The sequence below is a fragment of the Pongo pygmaeus genome, chromosome 15 (genome assembly GCF_028885625.2).
Source record: "Pongo pygmaeus isolate AG05252 chromosome 15, NHGRI_mPonPyg2-v2.0_pri, whole genome shotgun sequence".
Lineage (NCBI taxonomy): Eukaryota > Metazoa > Chordata > Mammalia > Primates > Hominidae > Pongo > Pongo pygmaeus.
In genome coordinates, this window is record NC_072388.2 from 91341614 (window position 1) to 91364403 (window position 22790).

Here is a 22790-nt window from a genome sequence, read left to right on the forward strand (position 1 = left end):
AGGGAGTGGCACTCTTAGAACCCAGGTGAGAGCTATGTCTTGGGAGAGGAGCCACCTGGCAGGAGCCGAAGCTGTGATGGGACGCGGTCACCGTAAGGACTGTGCCCAAGCCAGGAAGAGAGGGAGGAGAGGAACAAATGGCCTGACCTCCCTCTCTGCTGTTTGTTTTTTCCAGAGTTGGTATTTGCCTCATTGCCCAACCTCAGCCCCATTTTACTCGTGGTTTATCATCCTGCCTCTAAGCCGTTACGTATCTCAAACTAATGAATGTTGTTGAGAAAGAAAAGAAAAAAAAATCCAAAGAACTTAAAATCTAGTAGAAGACATAGGCCTGCTGATGAACCAGAGCGGGGACTCAAACACGTTATAGGAGAGGCATGAGCCAGGAGCCACACAAATGCAAGAGGGCTTTCCATAATCCTGCTTTAGTAACTGAGCACAATGTCCAAGTGTCCTGTCCTTTCTACCCAGCCTGCATTTCCGCCCAATCTAAACTTCACTTTTTTGTTGTTTATTTGAGGTAGAGCCTTGCTCTGTCGCCCAGGCTGGAGTGCAGTGGTGTGATCTCGGCTCACTGCAGCCTCTACCTCCCAAGCAATCCTCCCACCTCAGCCTCTCGAGTAGCTGGGACTACAGGCACACGCCACCCTGCTTGGCTATAAAATTCACATTTAATTTGTATTTATATCCTCTTGCTGTAATGTTCATGGGTGCCAGGCACAGTTTTAGGTACTGCAGATCATTTGTAGGTAATTAAGATTCTAGGAAGTCAGGCCAGGCGCAGTGGCTCATGCCTGTAACCCCAGCACTTTGGGAGGCTGAGGTGGACAGATCTCTTGAGCCCAGGAGTTTGAGACCAGCCTGGGCAACATAGCGAAACCTGTCTGTACAAAACAACAACAAAAAAGCCAGGTGTGGCGGCATGTGTCTGTAGTCCCAGCTACTCTGGAGGCTGAGGTGGAAGATGGCTCAAACCTGGGAGGTGGAGGTTGCAGTGAGCTGAGATGGCACCACTGTGCTCCAGCCTGGAGGACAGAGTCACACTTTGTCTCAAAGAAAAAAAAAATCCAAAGAACTTAAAATCTAGTAGAAGAGACAGGCCTGCTGACAAACCAGACAGAGCAGGGACTCAAACATGTTATAGGAGCTGCATGAGCCAGGAGCCACACATGCAGAGGGCTAAATTCGGATTGGCCTGAGGGAAGGCTTTGCAGAGAGGGTGACATCTGAACTTGACCTTGACTGGTGGACTACGGTTTTTTTCAGACAGAGGAAACAGCTTGAGCAGAGGCACAGGGTTGAGAGGGTTGTATTCTTGGAGGGCCAGGGGCTGGGGAGAGACAGAGCTGGAGTAGGCTGCATGAGTGCGGTGCAAGGTGGAGAGTGGCTGAGATGAGATTAGAAAGGCAGGCAGGGGCTAGGTCACAAAGGGCTGTGAATAGCCTGCCCAGATAATTTGGTCTGATTCTGTAGGGCACTGGGGACTGAACAGAGGCAAATAACAATTGAGCCCATACCTTGAATACTAAACTCTCATATTAACATTTAAAAAAAATTCTCTCTAAAATTCTGTCCTCTTCCCTCTTTGCTATGACTTTTACCTCAGCTTCATCTATGTCTCAGATCCTGTCCTCACCGGCCCCCTGTTCTGTTCAACTGTTTCTTTTTTCAACCACAACTGTCCTTCCAAACAGTTAAATATGAATTTTGGATCTCATTTATCTATTTCTACTTATTGCCAACTGTGGTTGGAAGATTTGCATGATGAAAAGTGGGAGGACAAAATTGTCTTCTCCTTGGAGAAATAATCTGTGCACCTGCCATTTGGAAATTATTCATGCTTTATGAGAAAAGTTACAAATTGCTCCCTGGAATGGAGCTAATGTACCCATCCACAAGCGACCTCACCTTCATCTGGGTGCTTTATTAGCTGGAACGCCCCATCAACATGGCCTTGGGGAGTCATAGATCAAGGTCACTGTTAGGGCATTCGCTCATTCACTTATTAAATATTTATTAACAACTGATTGTGTGCCCCGCACCATACAAGATGTACTAGGAGGCACACTCGTGTGCATCAGAAAATACAAGTCTTCCCTCACTAGAATATAAGCTCCATGGAGCAGGGATTTCATCTGATTCACTGCCTTATTGCCAGTCCCTGTAGGAGTATCTAGCACACAGTAGAGTCTCAATCAGTATTTACTAAATGAAAGAAAGCTGTTATGTTGTATTGGAAAGAATACTGAAAATCTACGTTTGAATCCGAGAATCTGATTATGAGCGAGCCAGTTTCTTTATCTAGAAAATGACTTGCTTAATCAACCTTTAAAAGTTAAAGGTTTGCTCCTAATAATATTGACTGCATACAGCTCCCTATCAGATCCCCTACTTATATCTTTATTTTTCTGAATGGGAGAAACCAATCTAACAACATATTTTAAACATCATGGTTTCTAAAATATCACTGTCTACTCTATGGACCCCAGATAATACTAATTAAAACCATAAACAGGGCAAAGTAAGAATCCAACTGAATAGAGGCAGTAGAATATAGGATGAGTAACACTTTTCCCTTTTTCTTTGTTGGCATAGCTATCAGGAGGCAGAGGAGGGATAGAAGCCCCACCAATTCTCACTCTGCCATAGCTGAATGACGCCAGTTGATGGAACTTTCTCCAGCCCCCTAGTTATACAATCCGAGAAGTGGAGCACTCAGCTTGGCCTGCCACTGCCACGCCACTCTGCTTTTTGGTCAAATGAGCCCTCACAATGGCGGTCAGTGAGCCCGCTCTTCCTGGGTGGTTGTAGCAGTTCAGATAACAGGCCCACAGACATCAGCCCTGCATTGATCCCCTTGACGATGGCTCAGTTCTGCACTGCGGCATTATTCAAAGCCCACTCTGAAACAAATTCGCCTTGAAACACATACAGATGTGCCTCCCACCCCCACCGCTGCTGGAAACATTGAAAGACATCTCAGCAAAACCAAGCTGGGCTATAACGAGAGGGGGGTTTTCCTGAGCACCAGCCAGAGGCCAGCAGAATCTCAATCAATATTCAAATGCCAGGTGAGTTTTATATGCAGGGGCAGCATGCAGACGCCATGTCCTGCCTGGTTTGCAGACTTCCAGCTAACATGGCTTCAGCTAGACTTGTCATAACTGTAGATGGAGGAGGTGGTGCAACATGAGATGCTTCCCAATGTCCTGTTTAAAGAAAAATATCATCCGCCTTGCCCCTGACAATCTTCCTTCATGCCCAAAGTGTCCAACATCAGTCCTCTCTTTTCTGGGTCTCTAAAAGTTCCCTTTAAATAATAGAAGCATAGACGTGCTTGTTGTTGTCACTGTCACCGTTATTGTCATCAACAGATGTGCTATTTATACTTAAACGGGCTTTTGCCGTTTTGTTATTTGGCTCTCTCAATATTCTTATTGAACGATGCAAGGCAGGGACTCCCACGTGTATAGATGAGGAAACTGAGACTCAGATGGGTCAAATGACTTGCTTAGGGTCAGTAGCAAATATATGTTAGAACCAAAGACTCCTCTGGTTGGGACTGACTCAACTCTCATCTAGCCCGAGTCATCTCTTCTACACTATTCCAGACCTAACTTCTGCTTGGATGCTTCCAGCAATGAGGAACTTACTTCCTCTTAAGAAAACTGCTCCCTTCCACTGCTGGTTAAACCTTATTGTTAGTTCACCTTTAGATTGGGGAACGCAGGTCTGCCTTCAAGTATCTTATACCCAACACCCTTAGTTCTGTCCTCTTTGGCTACATGGAATAAGTGGAGCTTTCCTCTATGGCAGCCTTTGTATATTTGAGGATAATTCCCTGACCTTCCACTCCCAGGTCTTCCTCTTCAAGCCAAATGACTCCCTAAAGTTTTGAGATACCCTCGCTATCATTTTCACTCTCCTTTAAATATGTTCTAAATTGTTAATATTCCTTTAAACATGGGACATCAGAACTTAACATGAGAGTCTACCTGGGACCTGAAAAACAAAGTAGAACTGTTACCATCACCTCTTTGGGTTTTTTGTTTGTTAATTTTCTGTTTTTTTGAGAGAGGGTCTCACCCTGTTGCCCAGGCTGGAGTACAGTGGTGCAATCACGACTCTCTGCAGCCTCAGCTTCCTGGGCTCAGGTGATCCTCCCACCTCAGCCTCCCAAGTAGCTGGGACCATAGGGACATGCCACTGTGCCTGGCTAATTTGTGTGTGTATGTGTGTGTGTATTTTTTGTAGAGATGTGGTTTCATCATGTTGCCCAGACTGGTCTCAAACTACTGGGCTCAAGTAATCTGCCCGCCTCGGCCTCCCAAAGTGCTGGGATTATAGGCCTGAGCCACCACACCTGGCACCATCATCTCTTTGGATAGGACACTCTGCTTCTACGAATGCCACAGAGCCTGAATACATTATTTTTATCTAGGTTTCATCTGGAATCATGGGAGAGAGAGAAGGTAAGATTTGATAGGAGGAAATCAAGAAAGCCTGAAGTGTTGCAGTAGAGAGGCCCTGGGGACATTACAGTGGGGGTATCAGGAGTGCTGCAGGCTGCTGAAAAGAAGAGTTGGACACTAAATAAAGAAGGCCTTGGTCATCCCCTCAGGCCATATGCCCCTTTCCCCTTGCTCTCCTGTTCTGTGCAGATGGGTCCACCAATGTCCCGACTTCCTCCTCCTCTTCTTATCCTTCTTCTAAATAGAGACACGTTCTCCCTCTGTCACTCAGGCTAGAGAGCAATGGTGCAATCATTGTTCACTGCAGCCTTGAGTTTCTGGGCTCAAGCAGTCCCCCCACCTTAGCCTCTTGAGTAGCTGGGACTATAGGTACATGCCACCATGCCTGGCTTACATATATATTTTGTAGCTACTAGATCTTACCATGTTGCCTAGGCTGGTCTCAAACTCCTGGGCCCAAGTGATCCTCCCACCTCAGCTTCCCAAAGCATGGGTATTACAGGCATGAGCCACTATGCCTGGCCTGATGCCCCTACTTCAGGAACCTCATTTGCTGATTAGGCTGCTTCAATCCCCCATATTGTGATGGCCAGGGTGACCAGAGGACATGTTCAGCAGAAATAGCTAGTGGTCCAACAAAATCTATTCTCTCCTTCCATTATTTATAGAGTTGTAGTTAGGCTCTATCTAACTAGAGATGACATTTTCCAGTCTTCCTTGTGGGTGGATATGGCCATGTGACTAGCCTTCAGTGGATGTGAGCCAATTCCTAGATTGGCTGTTAAAAGACTGGTCAGCCTCCTCCATGTTCTCTTCTCCCTCTCCCTATCCCCTCTAGGTGGAAGACAGGATGTGGCAAGGACCCAGCTGCAACCATACCAAAGAGGATAGCACAGTAGGGCAGTATTTCTCAAGCTTGAGCTCATCCGAGTCACCCAGAAGGCCCAGATTCCTGGGCCCACCCCAGTGTTTCTGGAGTGTGGCCCAAGAATTGCATTTCTGAGAAGTTCCCAGGTGATGCTGCTGTTGCTGGTTGGCAAGCCACACCTTGAGAACTTCTGCCTCAAGGGATGAGGAAGCAGGAGAATGAACCTGGGTCCTTGAATGACTTTGTGGAGCTGGGCTGGTCTACCAGTCTAGACCAAACTCTTAAGTAAGAGAAAAATACTCCTTTGTTTTAGGGTTGCCAGATCTAGCAAATTGAAATGTAGGATTCCCAATTAAATTAGAATTTCAGATAAAAAAATGAATGAATTCAAATATTGCATAGGGCATATTTAAGCTAAAAGTTGTTATTTATCTGAAATTCAAATGTAATTGAGTATCCTATATTTTATCTGGCGATCCAATTCTTTGTTCTTTAGGCCAATATGTTTTGGGGTCTCTTTGTCACAGCAGATTAACCTTCCTCATCAGTACAACATCAAGACCCAGGGCTAAGTACTGGGTCTCACACAGGGTCCTGAGCATCTTGCCTGCTTTGGTGTCCCCATAGTGATCATGAGGATCCTACCTGCTCTTTCCTCTTGTCTTCTCTGGACTCTAGTTCTCTTAACTGGATTTGTGCTTTTTCTCTCTGTACCATTGTCTTGCTCCAGTTACTGCCTGGAAGCTCAGTCTCTGATAGAATCAGAGCCATGATTGTTACTCAGCACCATTCCTGGGTGTTGGGATCCTGGCCCAACTCTCAACTCTCTTTCCCTGTTATTATTTATACCCGAGTCTCTCTTCTTAGACTGTGAACATCCAGAGGGCAGAGGCTATGTCTTTTAAGTCTCTGTCTCTGCAGCCTTGAGCTCCTGGGCTCAAGCAATCCTCCCTTGCTGTGTTCTAGGCCTAATGCCTAGAACAGAGGAAGTCACCAATACCTGATGGTTAAGTTAAAAAATGCTGCCTTGTGCCCAGCTGGTCTCCTGGTGGCATGCCGGGAGCGCCAAGCTTACCAGCACGGTTGACTTAACAGGGGCTTGTGTTCAGGCTCCATGGGTGTGTGGAATTGCATTACCATGACCTTATGCAGTCATTGGTGTGCTGAGCTTGGAGGTTGCTGGAGAAGAACTGGGCAAGGAGCAGAGGAGTTGCCTTTGAGGAAAAGGACCAAGACCCCAGCCCCACCCCTTTGAGGTGACTTTGATCAGGTGGCAGGAAATGGCAATGTAGCCCCTAAGATAGAATTCTCCAGGAGGCAGGAAATGGTAGAGATAGTATCAAAGGGTTGACCTGCAGCAAAGGCCAGAGGGAAGAGTAATAGAAGGCGAAGCTCTACCAGACAACTCTCCCAGGCAGGCTCTACAGGGTTTGTGTACAGGGTTTGTGTCCCAGGAAAGTGGTTGGAGAAATGGCTTTGAAGGATCCAAATGCTGGGAGCCCAGGACAGCTCTGCATGGGACTCTACAGTCAGGGGTGGCCTGCCTTACTCCCTGAGGAGCCACCATGGGCTGGGCAGGACCCACCCCTGCCAGGCAGCATGATCCAGAGCATTACGTGTCCCCAGCAGTATCACGGGCTCTGCCTGTCATGAGGGGCTGCCCAAGTGTTTATGGGGTACAACGTGAGGACAGACAGGACTGGCCCCTCCGGAAAGAACATACAAATCTCACTGAATGCCTGGGTACATAGAGGCACCTCTGAGAGATTCTTGAGCCTGTCAAGGTGGGGGGTCCAGAGAAAGCCTGATCATCTTGTAAAATTGGTGAGGAAAAGCATGAGCTGATCCCTGGCCCCTGCTGTGGAGTTATTATATTTGCATTCCTGAGCTCCAGAATCAAGATAATGCCAGTGACTCCAGATTTTGTTCCTTTCAATTCTGTGAAGCCGGACTCTGCTCAGATCACCTGATGGGACTCTCCCCTTGGACTTGGGTTGCTGGCCACCCCTGACCTGAGAAGGAGCTGCGATTCCTCTGTCCACCCAGCAGAAGCTCAGCTGTTAGCCCCTCTTCTGTCCAGCGGGGATGTCTGTCCAGTGCTCATCTGGCCATGAGCTCCCATGCTGGTCTCGTGGGGAGGATCCAGGAGGCAGGGCCCCCACTCACTGAATGTCTCCTCTGCCCAAGGCATTGTGCCAAGCACGTCATGTACTCGCTCGTGTTTTTATCCATTCATTTACTTTATTCATAGAGTTATATCTGGATTCGTCTCAAAAAAAATTTAAGGTAAATTTGTTTTTCAACCTTCACAAAAACCCTGAGAGGTAAGGATTATTATTTGCATTTTAAAGACCATGAACTGCTGCTTAGAGAGGGGCAGTCACACAGTTAGTGGGCACAGCTACTGGCAGAACAAGAATTTGAACATTGGTTGCTTTGACTCCAAATCATATTCTCTTTTTTTCCTGAATAGACTTAAAAAAATACGAAGCATTTGATATATGCAAAAGAACACATGTCATGTATATGTAGGTTATCAAGCACAACAGTAACATGCCTCCCCTGGAAGCCCACTCCCTCAGGTTTTCTATGGGCCACACGACCTCCAAAGGAGCATTGCTGGGAACTTGCCAGGAACCAAGCAGAGCCAAGTGTTCTCCAGCTATTTTGTCCTGGGACCCTCCCATCTCCCTGGGAGGCAGGCATTTCATCCTCAACATACAGATGGGGAAACTGAGGCACCGAGGCTCTCCCACTCAGGCCAAGGTTCCAGGAGGGAGGATGTGGTAGACGGGAGTTCAGCCCGGTCTGTTTGACACCCCCCAAAGCCTAGGGCTTCCACATCTGGCTGTCCCTCACACACTCTGTGGACGTTTTTGAGAATGTAGATCCTTGAGCTCCATCCCTGATCTTGTAGATCAGAATTTCCAGAGCTATGGCCCAGGGAGGTATCATGTTCAAAATTCCCCCAGTGACTCTATGCAGCTGCCCACAGGCAGCAGTGGGTGATGAATGTTAGTGAAGTGCTACGAGTGGCCGGGAGAGGTGAGGATGGAGCTTTGGGCAAGACTACCTACCTGATTCTGCTACTTATAAGCCTCAGTAACCTGCAGCCCAGAAGAGGGCCTCAGAGACCCTCTGGACAGGAACACACAAACCCTTCCCCCAGGCAAAGCGTGCAGCACCTCAAAGGCTGTCATCGTCACATATGATCAAGGTCACTTAATAAATGAGTATTGAGGGTTTCTAATATTTGGGGTTTCTAAGGTAAAAGGAGCCAACATTGGAATTTACTAAGGACTCGAACACAGTGTTCTACTAAGAAGCCTGGCTGCCATCCGGCTGTTGGCAACAGAGGTGGCTGGGAATCCTGCAATTTGGGGGAAGGCTACGCACTGCTGGCATCCCGTTAGTGCTGTCTTGAGTCGGCTGTGCTTTTCAGTCATTGCTCTTCTTGCTCCTTGGCTGTATGTTACAGTGAATTCAGCTTCACCCATCTCCATGGTGTTTGTCGGGGGTTGTTTGGTTAACTCTGCAGTGTGTAGTGATGCCCATTTTGCATCAACCATCTGGGGAGTCTATAATTTTCCAATAACTAGACTCTAGCGTCATAGGTACTATGATTCCCATGGGAACTTCCACGTGCCTGTTGTAAAGGCAGATAGATGCGTGCATGCACCTCTGGCTTCTCCAAATTTGCTTTATGGCAGCATTTCCTGTTATCACACAGTACCTTTTCCATGGAAAATTGGGACTGGATGAGGCAGTAGACCATGGGGTCTTTTGTCCTGCTCCAGTGGGTCACCTATCAACAAAGTTTGAGAGCCATCAGCTTAGAGGCAGCAACTCTTAGAGCTGGGAGAGGCCCCGGACCCAACGTCAAGGAGCCTCTGAATGTGCTGCAGTTTCTTTAATCAGCTGGACCCAAGAGGTAGTTTCCTCCAATTTTTAAGACTATGGCCCAGTACATGGGCAGTGGCTGCCTTGAGGGGCTGTCAAATAATGTCATATTTCATTTACAGCAGTAAAGGAGCATAGCTTGTGAATGTTAATATTGGATTATTTCCCCTCATAGTTAGCTGCCTCCTCACTTCACTGTTTCCATGGCAACACTTCTCAAACACCACTTCATACTCTGAATACACAATGTAAACAATCTGCAGTTGAACATTTCCCAATTTAGGGGTTTGGAGCCCAAGTTAGCAGGCCTGCCGTTCGGAAGCTGCTGAGAAACGGGAGGCTGGTGGAACTCACAGAAGGACTGCCAGAGCCAGGCTGGGCTGGAGGGCAAAAGGTCACTCCCTAAGTATTCTGCTCTTTCTTTAGGGGGCATTTAGTACAGGAGGGGCTTGGAGTGACTTATAGAACGGGGAGGGGCTCCCCGATCACTTAAAGATGAGGAGCTTCAAGCTCCAAGAAGTGAAGTGACTTTCCCATTGTCACACAGGTTTGTGATGGAGCCAAGACCAGAACGAGGGCTTGTCCAGGCACTACAAATGCTCACCCAGTGTGTGCTCCTGAGCATCCCCACCCAGCACCCCCACCCCCCACCCCATGGTCATGGGTATTCCTTCCTATTGAGTCTAGAGACTGAATCATACTTCTCAATTTCAACACAACGTCTGTCAGCCCATATGGACACCACTGACTGGCTGCAAGGGCCTCAACTGGGCCTGCATGCAGGCAGCTCCATGGGCCCTGGTCTCTCTACTAAGGAAAGCAGAGACTCAGCTTACTGTCCTGGGAGCAGCTCCAGACCCCCACTAAAGGCATCATTATTTTCTTTTTATCAAAGGAACTATTTTTATTTCCAGTGTCTCCCCACACAGAGTAATGCATGCAATTTCCACATGGTTATAAGCAAAGCAAGGAGATTGTTGCTTTGTTGTTTTTTTTTTTTAATAGGAAAACCTCAGACGATTTCCTTTTAACTTCTTAGCAATCCTTAGCATCCTTTGACTTCTGAGCAAACAATCACATGATTGCTGTGTCTTTAGCAATGAGCCAAAGGACACTCATGACCTAGGGAAGTTAAAAAGAGACTCAGAGTGTTTGAGAAAATGCGACCAGCAGGTGCCCTATGGGGATGGGCTGTTGGGAGGTGCTAGGGAAGGGATCCCCATTTAGCTGCTGACTGGGCTTTGGAGTGAGGGAGGATGGAGTCCATCATTTGAAGATTTTAAACAGGCAGTTCGTGAGCACAGTGTATCCCTAATACAATGGGGGCAGAGCTTCTACCTCTCTGCCTATATCCTGGGGACCCAGTGTGTATTGCACTCACACCCATCAGAGCCCTTTCTGCTCCTATTCATTTGGTTTGGGTTGGTCACAAAGGTGTATGCCTACTGTGTGTCCTCCTAGGCATGGCCCATTGGGTCTCCCCATTGATGCCACGTAAGATCACCAGAAACGTAAGAGTGTCCCTGAGAGCCAGGTCTGGACTCCAGCTCCCATTCTATAATCCATGCTGGGCTCGTCCTGCTGGGCCTTCATCATGAGCACCCCAGGCCCTCAGAGTATTACCCATGGGACAAAATCCACAGGCACATCAGGGCTCTGATGAGCTGATGAGGGTGTTGAGTATTAAACTGGGACTACTGACAATGCCCCCACCCTAAGTGAATCAGACACAGCTATTTCTGTCTTCTGTTCTCCAGATTGCCCCCCATCCCCAAAGAAGACCCTTTTACTCAGGCAATTTTGCCAGATAGAGCTATGAGCCAGAAGACCAGGCTTTCGGGTCTGGCTCTATCACTAACTCACTGGGACCATGGGAAAGTCAAGCCCCTTTTCTGGGCCTCAGTTTCCCCATATGCAAAATGTAGGGATTAGGCTATATCAATATTTCTCAAAACACCAGTTCTATGGGGATATTAACTGGTGATGGGAGCAAAAAGTATTCCAGGGTGAAATAAGTTCCAGAAATGCTGAATTCCACAAAATAATAGATGTTGCATTGTGGATCTTCCCAGAGCCAATAATATGCCTTGCAGGCCTCTGAAAGGGGATTATAGCATACAATATTTCCAAAATGTATTTAACCACAGGGCCTCTAAACTCTTCCAGTATCAGCATTGGAATTCTCTTACTTTCCTTGGAGAAGCAACAAGAAATTGGCCTTTGCTTATTTAAGTGTCTGAGGCTATTTGGTCTTTTAGTTTATTTCTAAAATATAGTCCTGGGTGATGTCTCAGAGGTATAGTAAAGATCCACCTTAAACCAGAGGTTCTTGAAAGTCCTTAGAAGATGGCTTTGGGGAAAGGGTTCCACTCCAGAAATTATATTCAAGGTCTTGTGTGTATAGTTTGTACACTTTTCTAAAGTGTACAAACCATATATGATAATATAGACAAAGGTCTATAGGATTAATTGGATTTTCAAAGGCCTCCATGATCTTCAAAATGGTGGGCCACTGCATTTAAATTCTTACCAGCTAATACCTCTGAAATGAAGTTTGATTTTATAGAAATTTGGATGTGAAACCATATGAGATGGGATTTTGGTATCTTGATAGGAGGTAGGGGAATGTGGGACAGAAACTATGGAAAAGAGGGCAGACAATGGGAAAACAAAAGGGACCAGTAGCAGCTCCATTTTGGGCAGGCCATGGCATCCCCAGTTTCTTCCTTGGTTCCAGTGTGAATGCTTCTAAAAATCATCATATGGTTCTTCGTTATAAAACTCAGCTACTGAATATTAATGCTTTGTGGCAAGGAGAAAATTATTGCTGTATCAGAAAGGCTTCTTCTCTTACAGGTCACTGGGGCTCCACATATTAAGTTTTGCTCAAGGGCACAAATGTCCCAAACGTATGTGTCTCAAGGCCAGACACTTTCTTGTTCAAAGACACCAGGGTTTCCACTTCAGGCTCTCTTCCAGCAGAGCAAGGCTGAGACGCTGAGAAATGGTTGCAGGAAACTCCTCCTGCCTCCCATTATAAAGCGCAGCCTGCATGTACAGACGTGTCCCGAGGCAGTGGGGGCATTTGTGAGAGGACTGAGAGAACGTTCTAGAAGGTTTTTGCAGAGCCAAGAATGAAAGATGGGAAGTCCGGATCCACAGAGGGCCATTGTGAAGTGTGAATTCAAAAGCAGTTCAATTTGAGTTCTAAAGCTCACCGTTCTGGCCATCTGCTAACTGTCTTTTGATCACTGGCCTTTGAAACAGAATACTAATAATAAGTTTATACATTATTATTTACCAGCAGCCTGAGGGATTAGAATTCTCTCAGCTTGAATAACCCTATGACTGCTCACATGCATGACCCAGAGGAGGGCGGTTTTAGCCTTTGGCAGAGGGGAAAACGTAATTGTGTGTTTTGATGACAAAAGAGCTCCTTTCTCTCCTTTGATAATCTTCTAAAATATCTGCATTTTCCTACCTGAAATATCTTCATCCCATAGTAAGAATTTGCTAGAGAATTTGCTTTCAGAACCTGGTTAAAAAAGGGTTGGGGGTGGGGAGGAGAGTCCCCCAAAGCTAACTAACAACGTTCATCAGAAATCCCTTAAATTAATTTAGAACACTGAGTCATACAGGCCCATCAACATTGCATAACAGCCATTAAAGTATTAGTATTACTTTGGGGGCACTTGATTATGCAACCCAGTAGTAAATCTCCTCTGGGGCCTTTTTTCAAAATTCCCAACAAGAGCTGCAGTTTGCTAATTTATTTTTGAATGAGCTGAGTCTGTGTTCATCCCAGCCTCCTATTCAGCTTTTTGCCTCCGTGCAAGGATGGTGAGCCATGCAAAAGCTGGCATCTAGCATTAAAGAGGTGCTTTATATTTCACTTCCAATCATATGCAAAGGCAGAACCACCAGTTCACTCACTTAACAAGTGTTTACTGACAGCTTATATGTGCAGGAGAGTGAGGCTGAACCTAGAAGAGATCTGAGTTTCCATCTGGTTTTGTCTTTCTGGGTGTCAATTTCCCCATCTATAAAAGGAGGACTTGGGCAGGAAGGCTCATTCTTGAGGCAGGATGGTTAAGAGCAGGCATTTGGGACCCAGACCACCTGGCTTTGAATCCCAGCTTGGTCACTTACTCGCTGTGTGTTGAGTTTGGGCAAGTTACTGAAAGATTCAGAGGCTTGGGCTCTTACATTTGTCGATCACAGTGGTAGTTACCTTGCAGAGGTGTCGGAAGGATTAAATGGGTCAGCGAAAGAAAGTTCTTTGAACGCTGCCTGGCCCAGAGCAGGGATAGAGAAATAGAATCTATTATGATCTTGCTGAGGCCCTAGCAAGATGACTGCTCACTAAGCCATTTCCTCTCCTCCTTCACCCCATGTCCCAGCCTTCCTGGAGGCCATGGCCATGTGGCTGAGTTCTAACCTGTGAAATGTGGGTGGATACAAAGTCACCACGTCCAGGTTTGACCCATAAAAACCTTCCACGTGGGATTCTCCATGTCCTCACCCCTCTGTTGTTTCAGTGCAGATGAGCTTGGCACCCCCAGAGGCCATGTGTGGAAGATGGCACAGCCACACAATTCAAGGGACCAGGAGCTCTGAATAAGCACTTGGAGAAGAGCCACCTGCCAATACATCCATTTTTGGACTTCATGTGAGTGAGAAATAAACCTCAAAAGTGCTAAGCTCATGAGATTTGGGGACAGCTAGAGCTACTACAGCAAAGTGCTAGGCTAGGTACTGAGTCTGAGGGACTGAACCTGTTTGCAATGGCACAATTGCTTGACTCGCAGTTTCTGATGTTATCTGGGTGACGACCAAAGGACACCGAGTTCTCCAGTTGGGGACAAGAGCTCGTATGTCTAGCAAGCGCTGGCCTGGTCTCTGGCAAGCTTCCTGCAGACAGCTGCCCGAGCTGGCCGCCTGGGCTTACTGCCCCTGCATTCTGGACAATGGGGCATCATTTCCACCCAGATGCCACAGGGAGCTACTCAGGTTACCCAGGCAGTAGCCCATGTTCAAAATATATGATCTCAGTCCTCAGAGCTTTGTCCATCTCTGTCTTCCCAGCCTTGGCCATCTTTTGAGTGGGAATTAGCAGGAATGTTCATACAGGAGCCTCCAAAGTGGGTAGAGTAAAAATTTTCCTCATTAAAACTCAAAGCAGGCCGGGCACGGTGGCTCACGCCTGTAATCCCAGCACTTTGGGAGGCCAAGGCAGGCAGATCACGAGGTCAGGAGTTTGAGACCAGCTTGACCGACATGGTGAAACCCCATCTCTACTAACAACACACAAAAAATTAGCCGGACATGGTAGTGCGTGCCTGTAATCCCAGCTACTCAGGAGGCTGAGACAGGAGAATCGCTTGAACCCGGGAGGTGGAGGTTGCAGTGAGCCGAAATTGTGCCGTTGCACTCCAGCCTGGGTGACAGAGCAAGACTCCGTCTCAAACAAAACAAAACAAAACAAAAACTCAAAGCAAAATACACTTCCTGACAAAACACAGGACTGAAAGATGCTCATCACGTGTACTGGTTTCCCTTGGGGATTGATTTGGCAAACGTGCACCTGAGTTGGAGATGTGTCTGTCCCAGCAGTCCTAGCTGCATTTAGCAACTCCCCTTGTGGCAGACTCTCCCTTTGATGAAAATCTCCTCCAATGCTGTCTGTTCCACTCTCCTGGCACTTGTCATTTTTCTCCTGGCACAACTGTCATTTCTCCCCATGTATGTAAGGCCCTTCCAGAGATGCAGAGGCCAGAGCTTTTGAGTCCTGAGCCACTAGCAAGAAATGAAGAAATGCAAAAGCAAGAGAGAGCATGGTCACAGAAAAACAAAAACCCGAGCTGCTCTCTAGCCTTGGGCTGTGCAGTGCACTGGTCATAAAGAGAAATCTGGCTTTTGTGTAATGCCACAGCTTATACGGAGCAAGGAGAGGCCAATCCGACAGCAGAAAATTAGGAAGGGTCTGAATTGGAGGCCCCTTTTGAGCCCTTGCCAAATAGCTCTTCCTATTGTCCCCTGTGGTTATCCCAACCTGCCTTATTTCCACTCTCAGACTGACAAGAGCCAAGTGAGCAGAGGGCAGTGGGTAGGGGGTGCTCTCTGGTTTGCAGCTCGAGGTGAAGGCTTGGATCTGTGACTTATTACCTGGGAGAGCTTGGACTAGTTATTTAGTGACACTTCTACTACTCTGGTGGAGGCTGATCATTGTCCACTTACGTCCCTTCTGGCTCCCACAGTAACGGAACTTTCACTGGGCACATACTGCCCAAACATTTCGCAGACTTCCTTGTTTAGGTGTGGTCATGTGACTAAGTTTCCATCAATGGAATACAAGGAGAAGTGACGCTGGCCATCTCCAGGTCTACGACTTGTGACATTGAGCACGCCTCCTCCATGCTGTCCTCCGCCTTCCTGTTAGCTGCAGCCCAGGTGTGGTGGTGAATCAGCTTTGACCACAGGAATGACGATAATGCCCCAGGGGATGGCAGAGCCACAAGGTGGAAGAAACCTGGGTTCCTAAGTGATGATGAGAAGCAGAGCTGCCTTCCACACCTGGACTCCTCTATAAGGCTGTTGCATATAAAAAAGAAATTGCTTTGTTCTTCAAGTTGCTCCAGTGCCGGGTTTCTTTGACAGGGTATGTTAGCCTTCTCTAACTTATATGTTCCTACAGGGTTATGGTGTGGTAAGACAGAGAACTGTAAAGAGCTATACAGTTAGGTGCTCCATAAATGCCTTCTGAATGAGTGGTGAGCAAAGGGACTGGTTATTTCCATGTTTAAATTCCGAGAATCTGCTGGGCATGGTTGCTCACGCCTGTAATCCCAGCTACTCAAGAGATGGAGGCGAGATGATCGCTTGAGCCCAAGAGTTTGAGACCAGCCTGAGCAAAAACAGCAAAAACAGTAAATCCCAAGAATGTTGAGAAGCAGCCTTACAACATATGTAGCAGCTACACACGGTGACTTCAGGGAACCCCAGGCCTTGTCTGTTTAAGCATCTTTCCCCCTTGGCTGGACGTTCCCACCATGAGTCAGTGACCATGAGATGACCCACGCAGGAGACAGCTGTGGCACACAGCCTTATGTCTCTACAGGAACTAACTTATCCCACAAGCTAATCAGCTTGCCTGTCAGGGTGAGCATCTGTGGCATGGGGTAGTAGGTGGAGGGTATTTAAAGGGCAGAAGACTGGGTTCAAATCCAGCTGTCTCTCTGACTCCTCATGCAAATTGGAGCAGGCCACTTAATTGTGAAGGACCTTGGCTTCCTGAGTGTCTGTAAAATGGGGATGCTAATTCTGGCTCTGCTTACTCCCTAGGGCTACAAGTCATGCTCAAGAGATCCAACAATGGTGAAAACACTGCATATGGCCGATGCCAATGGGAGAGACATGACAAGTCAAGTCACATTTGCTGAGTGTGGGCTGGGTGTGCTTGTCTCTTTCTTCCATGAATATTTATTGAGCACCTACTAAGTCACATAGTGAGCATGGTAGTTCCTGTCCTCACAGAGCTTAGAGTCTGGTGGACACTATATATTATACAAGGAAGTAGGCAATTACCGTACAGCATGATGAATTATTGATAGAAATGCAAGGCACCATAAATATACAGAAGAGGGCTCCTAACTCAGGCTTCAGGGCTCCTGGAATGCTTTTCAGAGGAAATGATCTCTCCTCCAAGATTGGAAGCAAAGGAAGAGTTATCAAGGGTAAGGGGGCTTTGGAGGTGGGAAGCATGTTCTAGGCAAATGAGATAAGGGTCACCCTTGAAGAACAAGAAAGAGCCACAGAGAGGCTTAGAATGGCTGGAGCTTGAAGTTGAAGGAGGCGAATGATGACACACTGGGCTGGAGGGGCCAGAAGGGTCTGGAGCAGGGGTTCTCCACCCCGGCTGCAGCTTGGAGAAAATACTGATGCTCAAGTCACCTCCACCTCTGGTGGTTGAGAAGCTCCCCAGGTGATTCAAATGTGCAGCCCACGTTGGAAGTACTGCTTAGACCACGCGGGATCTTAAAAGCCAAGTGAAAGAGATGGAAGTTTATCCAGAAAGCCTCTGATGGTTTTATGGAAGGAAGGGTTGTAATCAGATTTTTCTTTCTCCAGATGCTGGGTGAAGAAGGGAATGAGACAGAAAGACTGGGCTTAGAGAAGCTGGTTAAGGAGGCTGCTGCAGTGGTCCAGGTGGGAAATGGACCCAGAGCTGTCAACAGGGATGGCAAGAAGTGGACAGATTCGAGGCCTGGCTGATGATGGGCTGCGAGGAAAGATGTGGGAGATGTGGGGAGATAAAGGTCATCCCTTGAACATGCAGGTTGAAATGACCAAGAAGTTTCCAGCTAGAGATACAGACTTGTGAGTCGGCAGCAGAGAGAACCGATGCACTCTCCCAGGAAGAGGGGTAAACGGTGAGAAGAAAAGAGGGACTGGAACAGAACCCCAGAGGACCAGGGAGAGCTGTGCCCCAAAAGGACCAAGAAGAGCTGGTCAGAGAAGGAAGAGAAAAACCAGAAGCGCACATTGTCAAGAACGTAAAGAATGGTGGCTAGTAAGAGTCAACATGTGTAAGAGGGTCAAATCCTGGGAGATGTAGTCACAGGCCACTGGTAACCTTGGCAGGGAAGATGGGGTCAGTGCCTGGGGTGGGGCTGAAGTGGTGGTAAGAGCAGATACCATCTAACAGGGGCAACTATTCTTTATCTATTTGTTTGCTCATTCAGTAAATACTTTATACATAAAACAGGGTGCTGTGTTCAGAGCTGTGGATAAGAGGCCAACTCCGGAGGCCTTCACCCACTAAAAGGAGACAGATAATCTCGCCCACATCACAAAACGATGAGATATAAATGCTAGAATGAGGCTGGGTGCGGTGGCTCACGCCTGTAATCCCAGCACTTTGGGAGGCCGAGGCAGGTGGATTGCCTGAGCTCAGGAGTTCAAGATGAGTCTGGGCAAGGTGGTGAAACCCTGTCTCTACTAAAATGCAAACAATTAGCAGGCATGGTGGCACATGCCTGTAGTCCCAGGTACTCAGGAGGCTGAGGCATGAGAATTGCTTGAGCTCGGGAGGTGGAGATTGCAGTGAGCTGAGATCACACCACTGCACTCCAGCCTGGGCGACAGAGCAAGACTCTGTCTCCAAAAGAAAAAAAAAAAAAGCTAGAATGGAGATGTAGTTCACGGGCTTTAGGACATAGCAGAATCAACTCTACTAGAGAAGAGGAAGGGGCAGGCAAGGAAGATCTTAGAAAGCAAGGAAGAGGGACAAAGTTTGCACTGATGTGGTCATCATGAAGGCTGCCCATTGTAGAGTTCAGATCTTAGCCTGCAGTGGAAGAATGGTACTTCTGGACCTCCTCATGGATTGGTGGGGCCATGTGACCAGCCTGGGGCCATGAGTGGTGAGTAGAGGTGAGAGCAGTCATGTTCCAGCCAGAGCATCTAACGGTCAGCACAGGAGGCGCCAGAGGTCCTTCGGGCACTGCAAACAGCCACGTTGAGACTGTGGTGCTTCCAGGTACCTGACTGACCCCTCCTCAAGACACACACCTCTTGGTAGACCAGAAGCCTGAGCCGGAAACAAATTTCTGCTATTTTAGTGCTGTCACTGTCATCATAGCATCCCTTGGCCCAGTGCTCCTCCAAGTGTGGCCCCTGGACCAGCAGCCATCAGCTTCACTTGGGAACTTGTTGTAAATGCACATTCTCAGGCCCTACTCTGAATCTGAATTTACTGAAGCAGAAACTCTGTGGGGTTGGGGAGGGGGCGGTCCAGCAACCTGAGTTTTAACGAACTCCAGGGGATTCCAAAGCATGTTGAAGTTTGAGAACCGCTGCCTATCCAGGGCCAATGGACAGTCATCTTCAAGGCAAAGTGGAAATTAGAAGTCATGGAGAAGGTCATTCTAGCAAAGAAAACTTTTTAAAATGAAGTAAGATACAAATTAAATGGTAAGGCTCATCATGTCACAGGAAAGGATTGTTAAGGAAAAATATCATGGTACCCACCTCCCCTGGGCTGAGACTTCTGAACAAAATGGCCTAAACTCTGGCCACGTAGACAATTCCCTGCAGTGTCATATCAGAAGACACAATTGCAGAGGAGATATTCTGAATCCAAAGGCATTGAAGCCAGGACCAGGATAAACCCAGCAATGCATTTTCCCTTTGTCCCATGGCGTTTGCTGATTTAGAAAATGCTCCTGAATGCTTTGAATCCGAAAGGTACAGAAAACCCAATTCTCTCTTCTGCAGAATGAGTCATTAGAGCTGGAGCTGAGGCTATTTGGTAATGGGCACTATTTAAATAAAGTGAAAAGTACAATTTCAAATGAATTGCTTTTTAAACTGTCAAATAAAAGGAATCCATTTGTGCATGAGAAATTATTCCAAGGGTTCTAACTATTAACTGAAAGCAGGTGAAAAATGTCAAAGAAAACGTCCTACTAAAGAGCTGACTAAATGTCTAAAGACAGACACTTAATGACTCCTTTGACCTGTTTTGGATTCAAAAACATGTATTTTCACCAGCCCTAGGTGAGCTCCATGGACAAAAGTTTTAAGAAAATATTAAATGCTAGTAGCAAGATGCCATTTTGTTCATCAGCATTGCTTTAACCAATGTGGCCCTGACACTGTTTTATGGACAGGACAACAGCATATTATCACTTTAACTTTTTCCTTTGGCTTAAATTTGATGCCAAGAGCCCCTGGCTAGCTCTCTAAGTGTCATATTTAACAATGTTTTATAGTCTTCTATTTGCTACTGCTGAATGCATCCTCGTACAGTCTAGTCAATGAGAAGAAAATTCTGCAAACGTATGAAAAGTGTCTTTTCTGTCACAGGCAGGCATGCTTGGTTGAGGTCACCAGTACGGAGAGTGAGCCTCAGTGTTAAGGCATCTCTGCAGACAAAAACAGAACCCTGGCCTTTTCCATTTCGTTTCCTCTAGGGGTTTTCACTGCAATTAGTTTTGTGTTCATGCCTTCACTATCTTTGTTGGGATTGAAACAGAGCTGCTGAAAATAATCAGTGAGGCTTCTCCCTTCCCGGCCCTCTGGCACCTCTAACCTGTGTCACTATTCCAGGCTAACACAAGCAAAATGATCCCTGCTTACTCAGTCCAGAGGGAACCGTGTGGGTGGTGACTGGCTAGAGGCATTGGAGCAGGCTTGAAAAGGGAGCACTTCTCACACGTGAAGGTGCACACAAATTTCCAAGGGATCTCGTTAAAAATGTACATTCTGACTCAGTAGGTCTGGGGTGGAATCTTAAGAGTCTGTGCGTCGCATAAGCTCTTAGGCAATTCTCATGCTGCTGAGGACCACACAGTAGTGTAGTGAGCTGTGAGGGAACAACGCACATTCTGCACAACAGTGACTTTTAGGACCCTCCTTAACGGAGCATTTATCTAAGGGCCTTGCTCCCTTTTGATTTAGAGTTCCTTGAAAGCAGAGACTGGGTCTCATACATTTGTTATTGTTTTGTTCTCCGGTTGGCACAGGGCCTACACACGGTGGGTATGTATTTATTTAATTAAAGAGTTGGCCTTGTTCCAAGAAGGATTTTAACCCCTAGCGGCACTAAACAGGTGGCGATGAATTGGCCGGGAAGGAAGTCGGTCCTAGGGGTAGTCACAGACCCCCTGGGCTGGGGTCCCCTCCACCTGCCTGCACCTGTATCACCCCTCAGCTGCTGTTCTGAAATTTTCCCTCCCGCCCCATTTTTAAAGCGGTTTACACCAGAGAGCCGACCAGAAAGGAGAGATACAAAACCAAAAAAGAAAGCCCTGGGAAGCGGTAGGCTTAGGAACATGGAAAGCTCAACCGTCGGTTGTGGGGCCCGCAGATCTCTCTGGTTCCCCTCTCTGCCCCGTCTCCAGCTTTTTTGCAGGTCGGCGTCGCGGCCTCGCAGATCCCCAACAGCCCCAAGAGCCCTGAAGGAGCTGGTCCCAGCGGGTCCAGGCTCCTGTTGGCTTGGTGCAAGCCTGTTTGTTAGCTCTGCACGACCAGTTAATTTTCTCCTGCATCTTCCGCCCGTGGCGGATGGCGGGGTGGAGAGGGGGTGTGTGGCGGGGCCTCGGGTCGCCTCGGGGGTCGGGGAGCCCGGACAGGAGCGACTACTCTGCAGAAACCCTTGTTCTAAGAGTCCCCAGCGGTGCCATAACCCGTTTCTCTCTGCAGCAGCCTCAGAGGGTAAAGGAAGGGCTCGTTGCAGCTCCATATGGAAGAAAGGAGAGAAAAAGGGAGAAGGAAGGGGATTATGTTGGTCGGTAGTTGGACCTCTCGGGGGAAGAGAAGAGCGCACGGGGGAGTGCGCCCTACCGGAGGAGTACACGTGCTGGAAAGGGCGGGGGGCTGAGAGGCGGGCAGGAGGCGGGGAGTAGGGAGGCGAGAGCAGCGGGCGGGAGGCGCCACGGCCTCGCAGACGCAGGCGCCCGCAGCCGAGAAGCCAGAGAGAAAGTTCCCGGGGAGAGCTCGCCCCTGGGAGGGCCGACGTCGAGCCTGCTCGCCGCGAGGGTCTCAGGTCCCGCGCGTCCAGCCAGCCTTCCCGCTGCGCGCACTCGGCCGCCCGGGCTCGGCTCGCCGGGAAGCAGGGGAGCATCGCCGGCTGGCAGCCGGGGCGGCCGCCGCCAAACTTGGAGGAGGAGGATGCTGCGAGTGGGCACGGCGGCGCGGGGCGCGGGGGCGCACTGAGTGCTCCCACGGCGCTGCTGCCAGGGCTGTGGCCGGGCGAGCCGGCCGAAGCGGAGCGGGCAGGTAGCGGCTCTAGCGCCGGGACTGCGCCAGCCCTGCGAGCCCGGGCCGCCAGCGCCACCGTGCCGGCGTCGCCTCCTCGCCACGGAGCCATGGTGCGCGGAGCGCGCACGCGGCGCGCGGGACTCTGAGCTCCGGCCGCGTCGCGCGTCCCCACCTTCCCAAGGGGCTCCCCCGCCGACCTCGCCCTCGGGCCATGAGGCTTTGGCCCGGAGCTCCTCGCCTCTGAGTCGCGCACCGCCTGCTCCAGCCCCAGCGCCGCTCAGCCACTGATTGCACTCTGGCCGCTGAAGCTCCCCATCCTCTCCCAGGGACGGCACCCAGGCGCTCCGGGATGGCGCTCCGCCGGACCCTCCGGCCGCTCAAAGTTCGCAGGAGGCGAGAGATGCTGCCGCAGCAAGTCGGCTTCGTGTGCGCGGTGCTGGCCCTGGTGTGCTGTGCGTCCGGCCTCTTCGGCAGCTTGGGTGGGTGCTGGTACGGGTCCCCTCTTCCTGGGGAGTTGGGGGCTTTGGCTGGGGAGTCTCGGGGCGGCTCCGAGATGTTTCCCCCTCCTTCCTCGTCAGGTTGGTCCCAAGGGTTCATCCAGTCCCCTCCCCGCCGGGCAGGTAGAGCGCGCCCAGAAGGGGCTGATGGACGCTCTGGGCTGTGGCGCCGGTTCCCCTGAGCTACGCGCGGCCCCTGGGGGGGCTCAGGACGCGGCTGCAGGTGTGTGTTACTAAGACGAAAGCAAGAACCACTTCCGTCTCGGGAGTGCGCCCGGAATGGGCAGCGCA

The 22790-nt window shown here is 48.8% G+C and overlaps 1 protein-coding gene across 1 annotated transcript in view; it reads left to right on the plus strand.

Moving 5' to 3' along the window:
- Positions 1–21684: 21684 nt before the first annotated feature.
- SLC24A4 (solute carrier family 24 member 4) overlaps positions 21685–22790 on the plus strand; it is a 179076-nt gene continuing 177970 nt past the window's right edge. Inside the window, exon 1 of the mRNA XM_054449275.2 lies at positions 21685–22481. Within this exon, the coding sequence (XP_054305250.2) occupies positions 22352–22481 (130 nt within the window). The 5' untranslated portion in view covers positions 21685–22351. The remainder of the gene's footprint in view (positions 22482–22790) is intronic.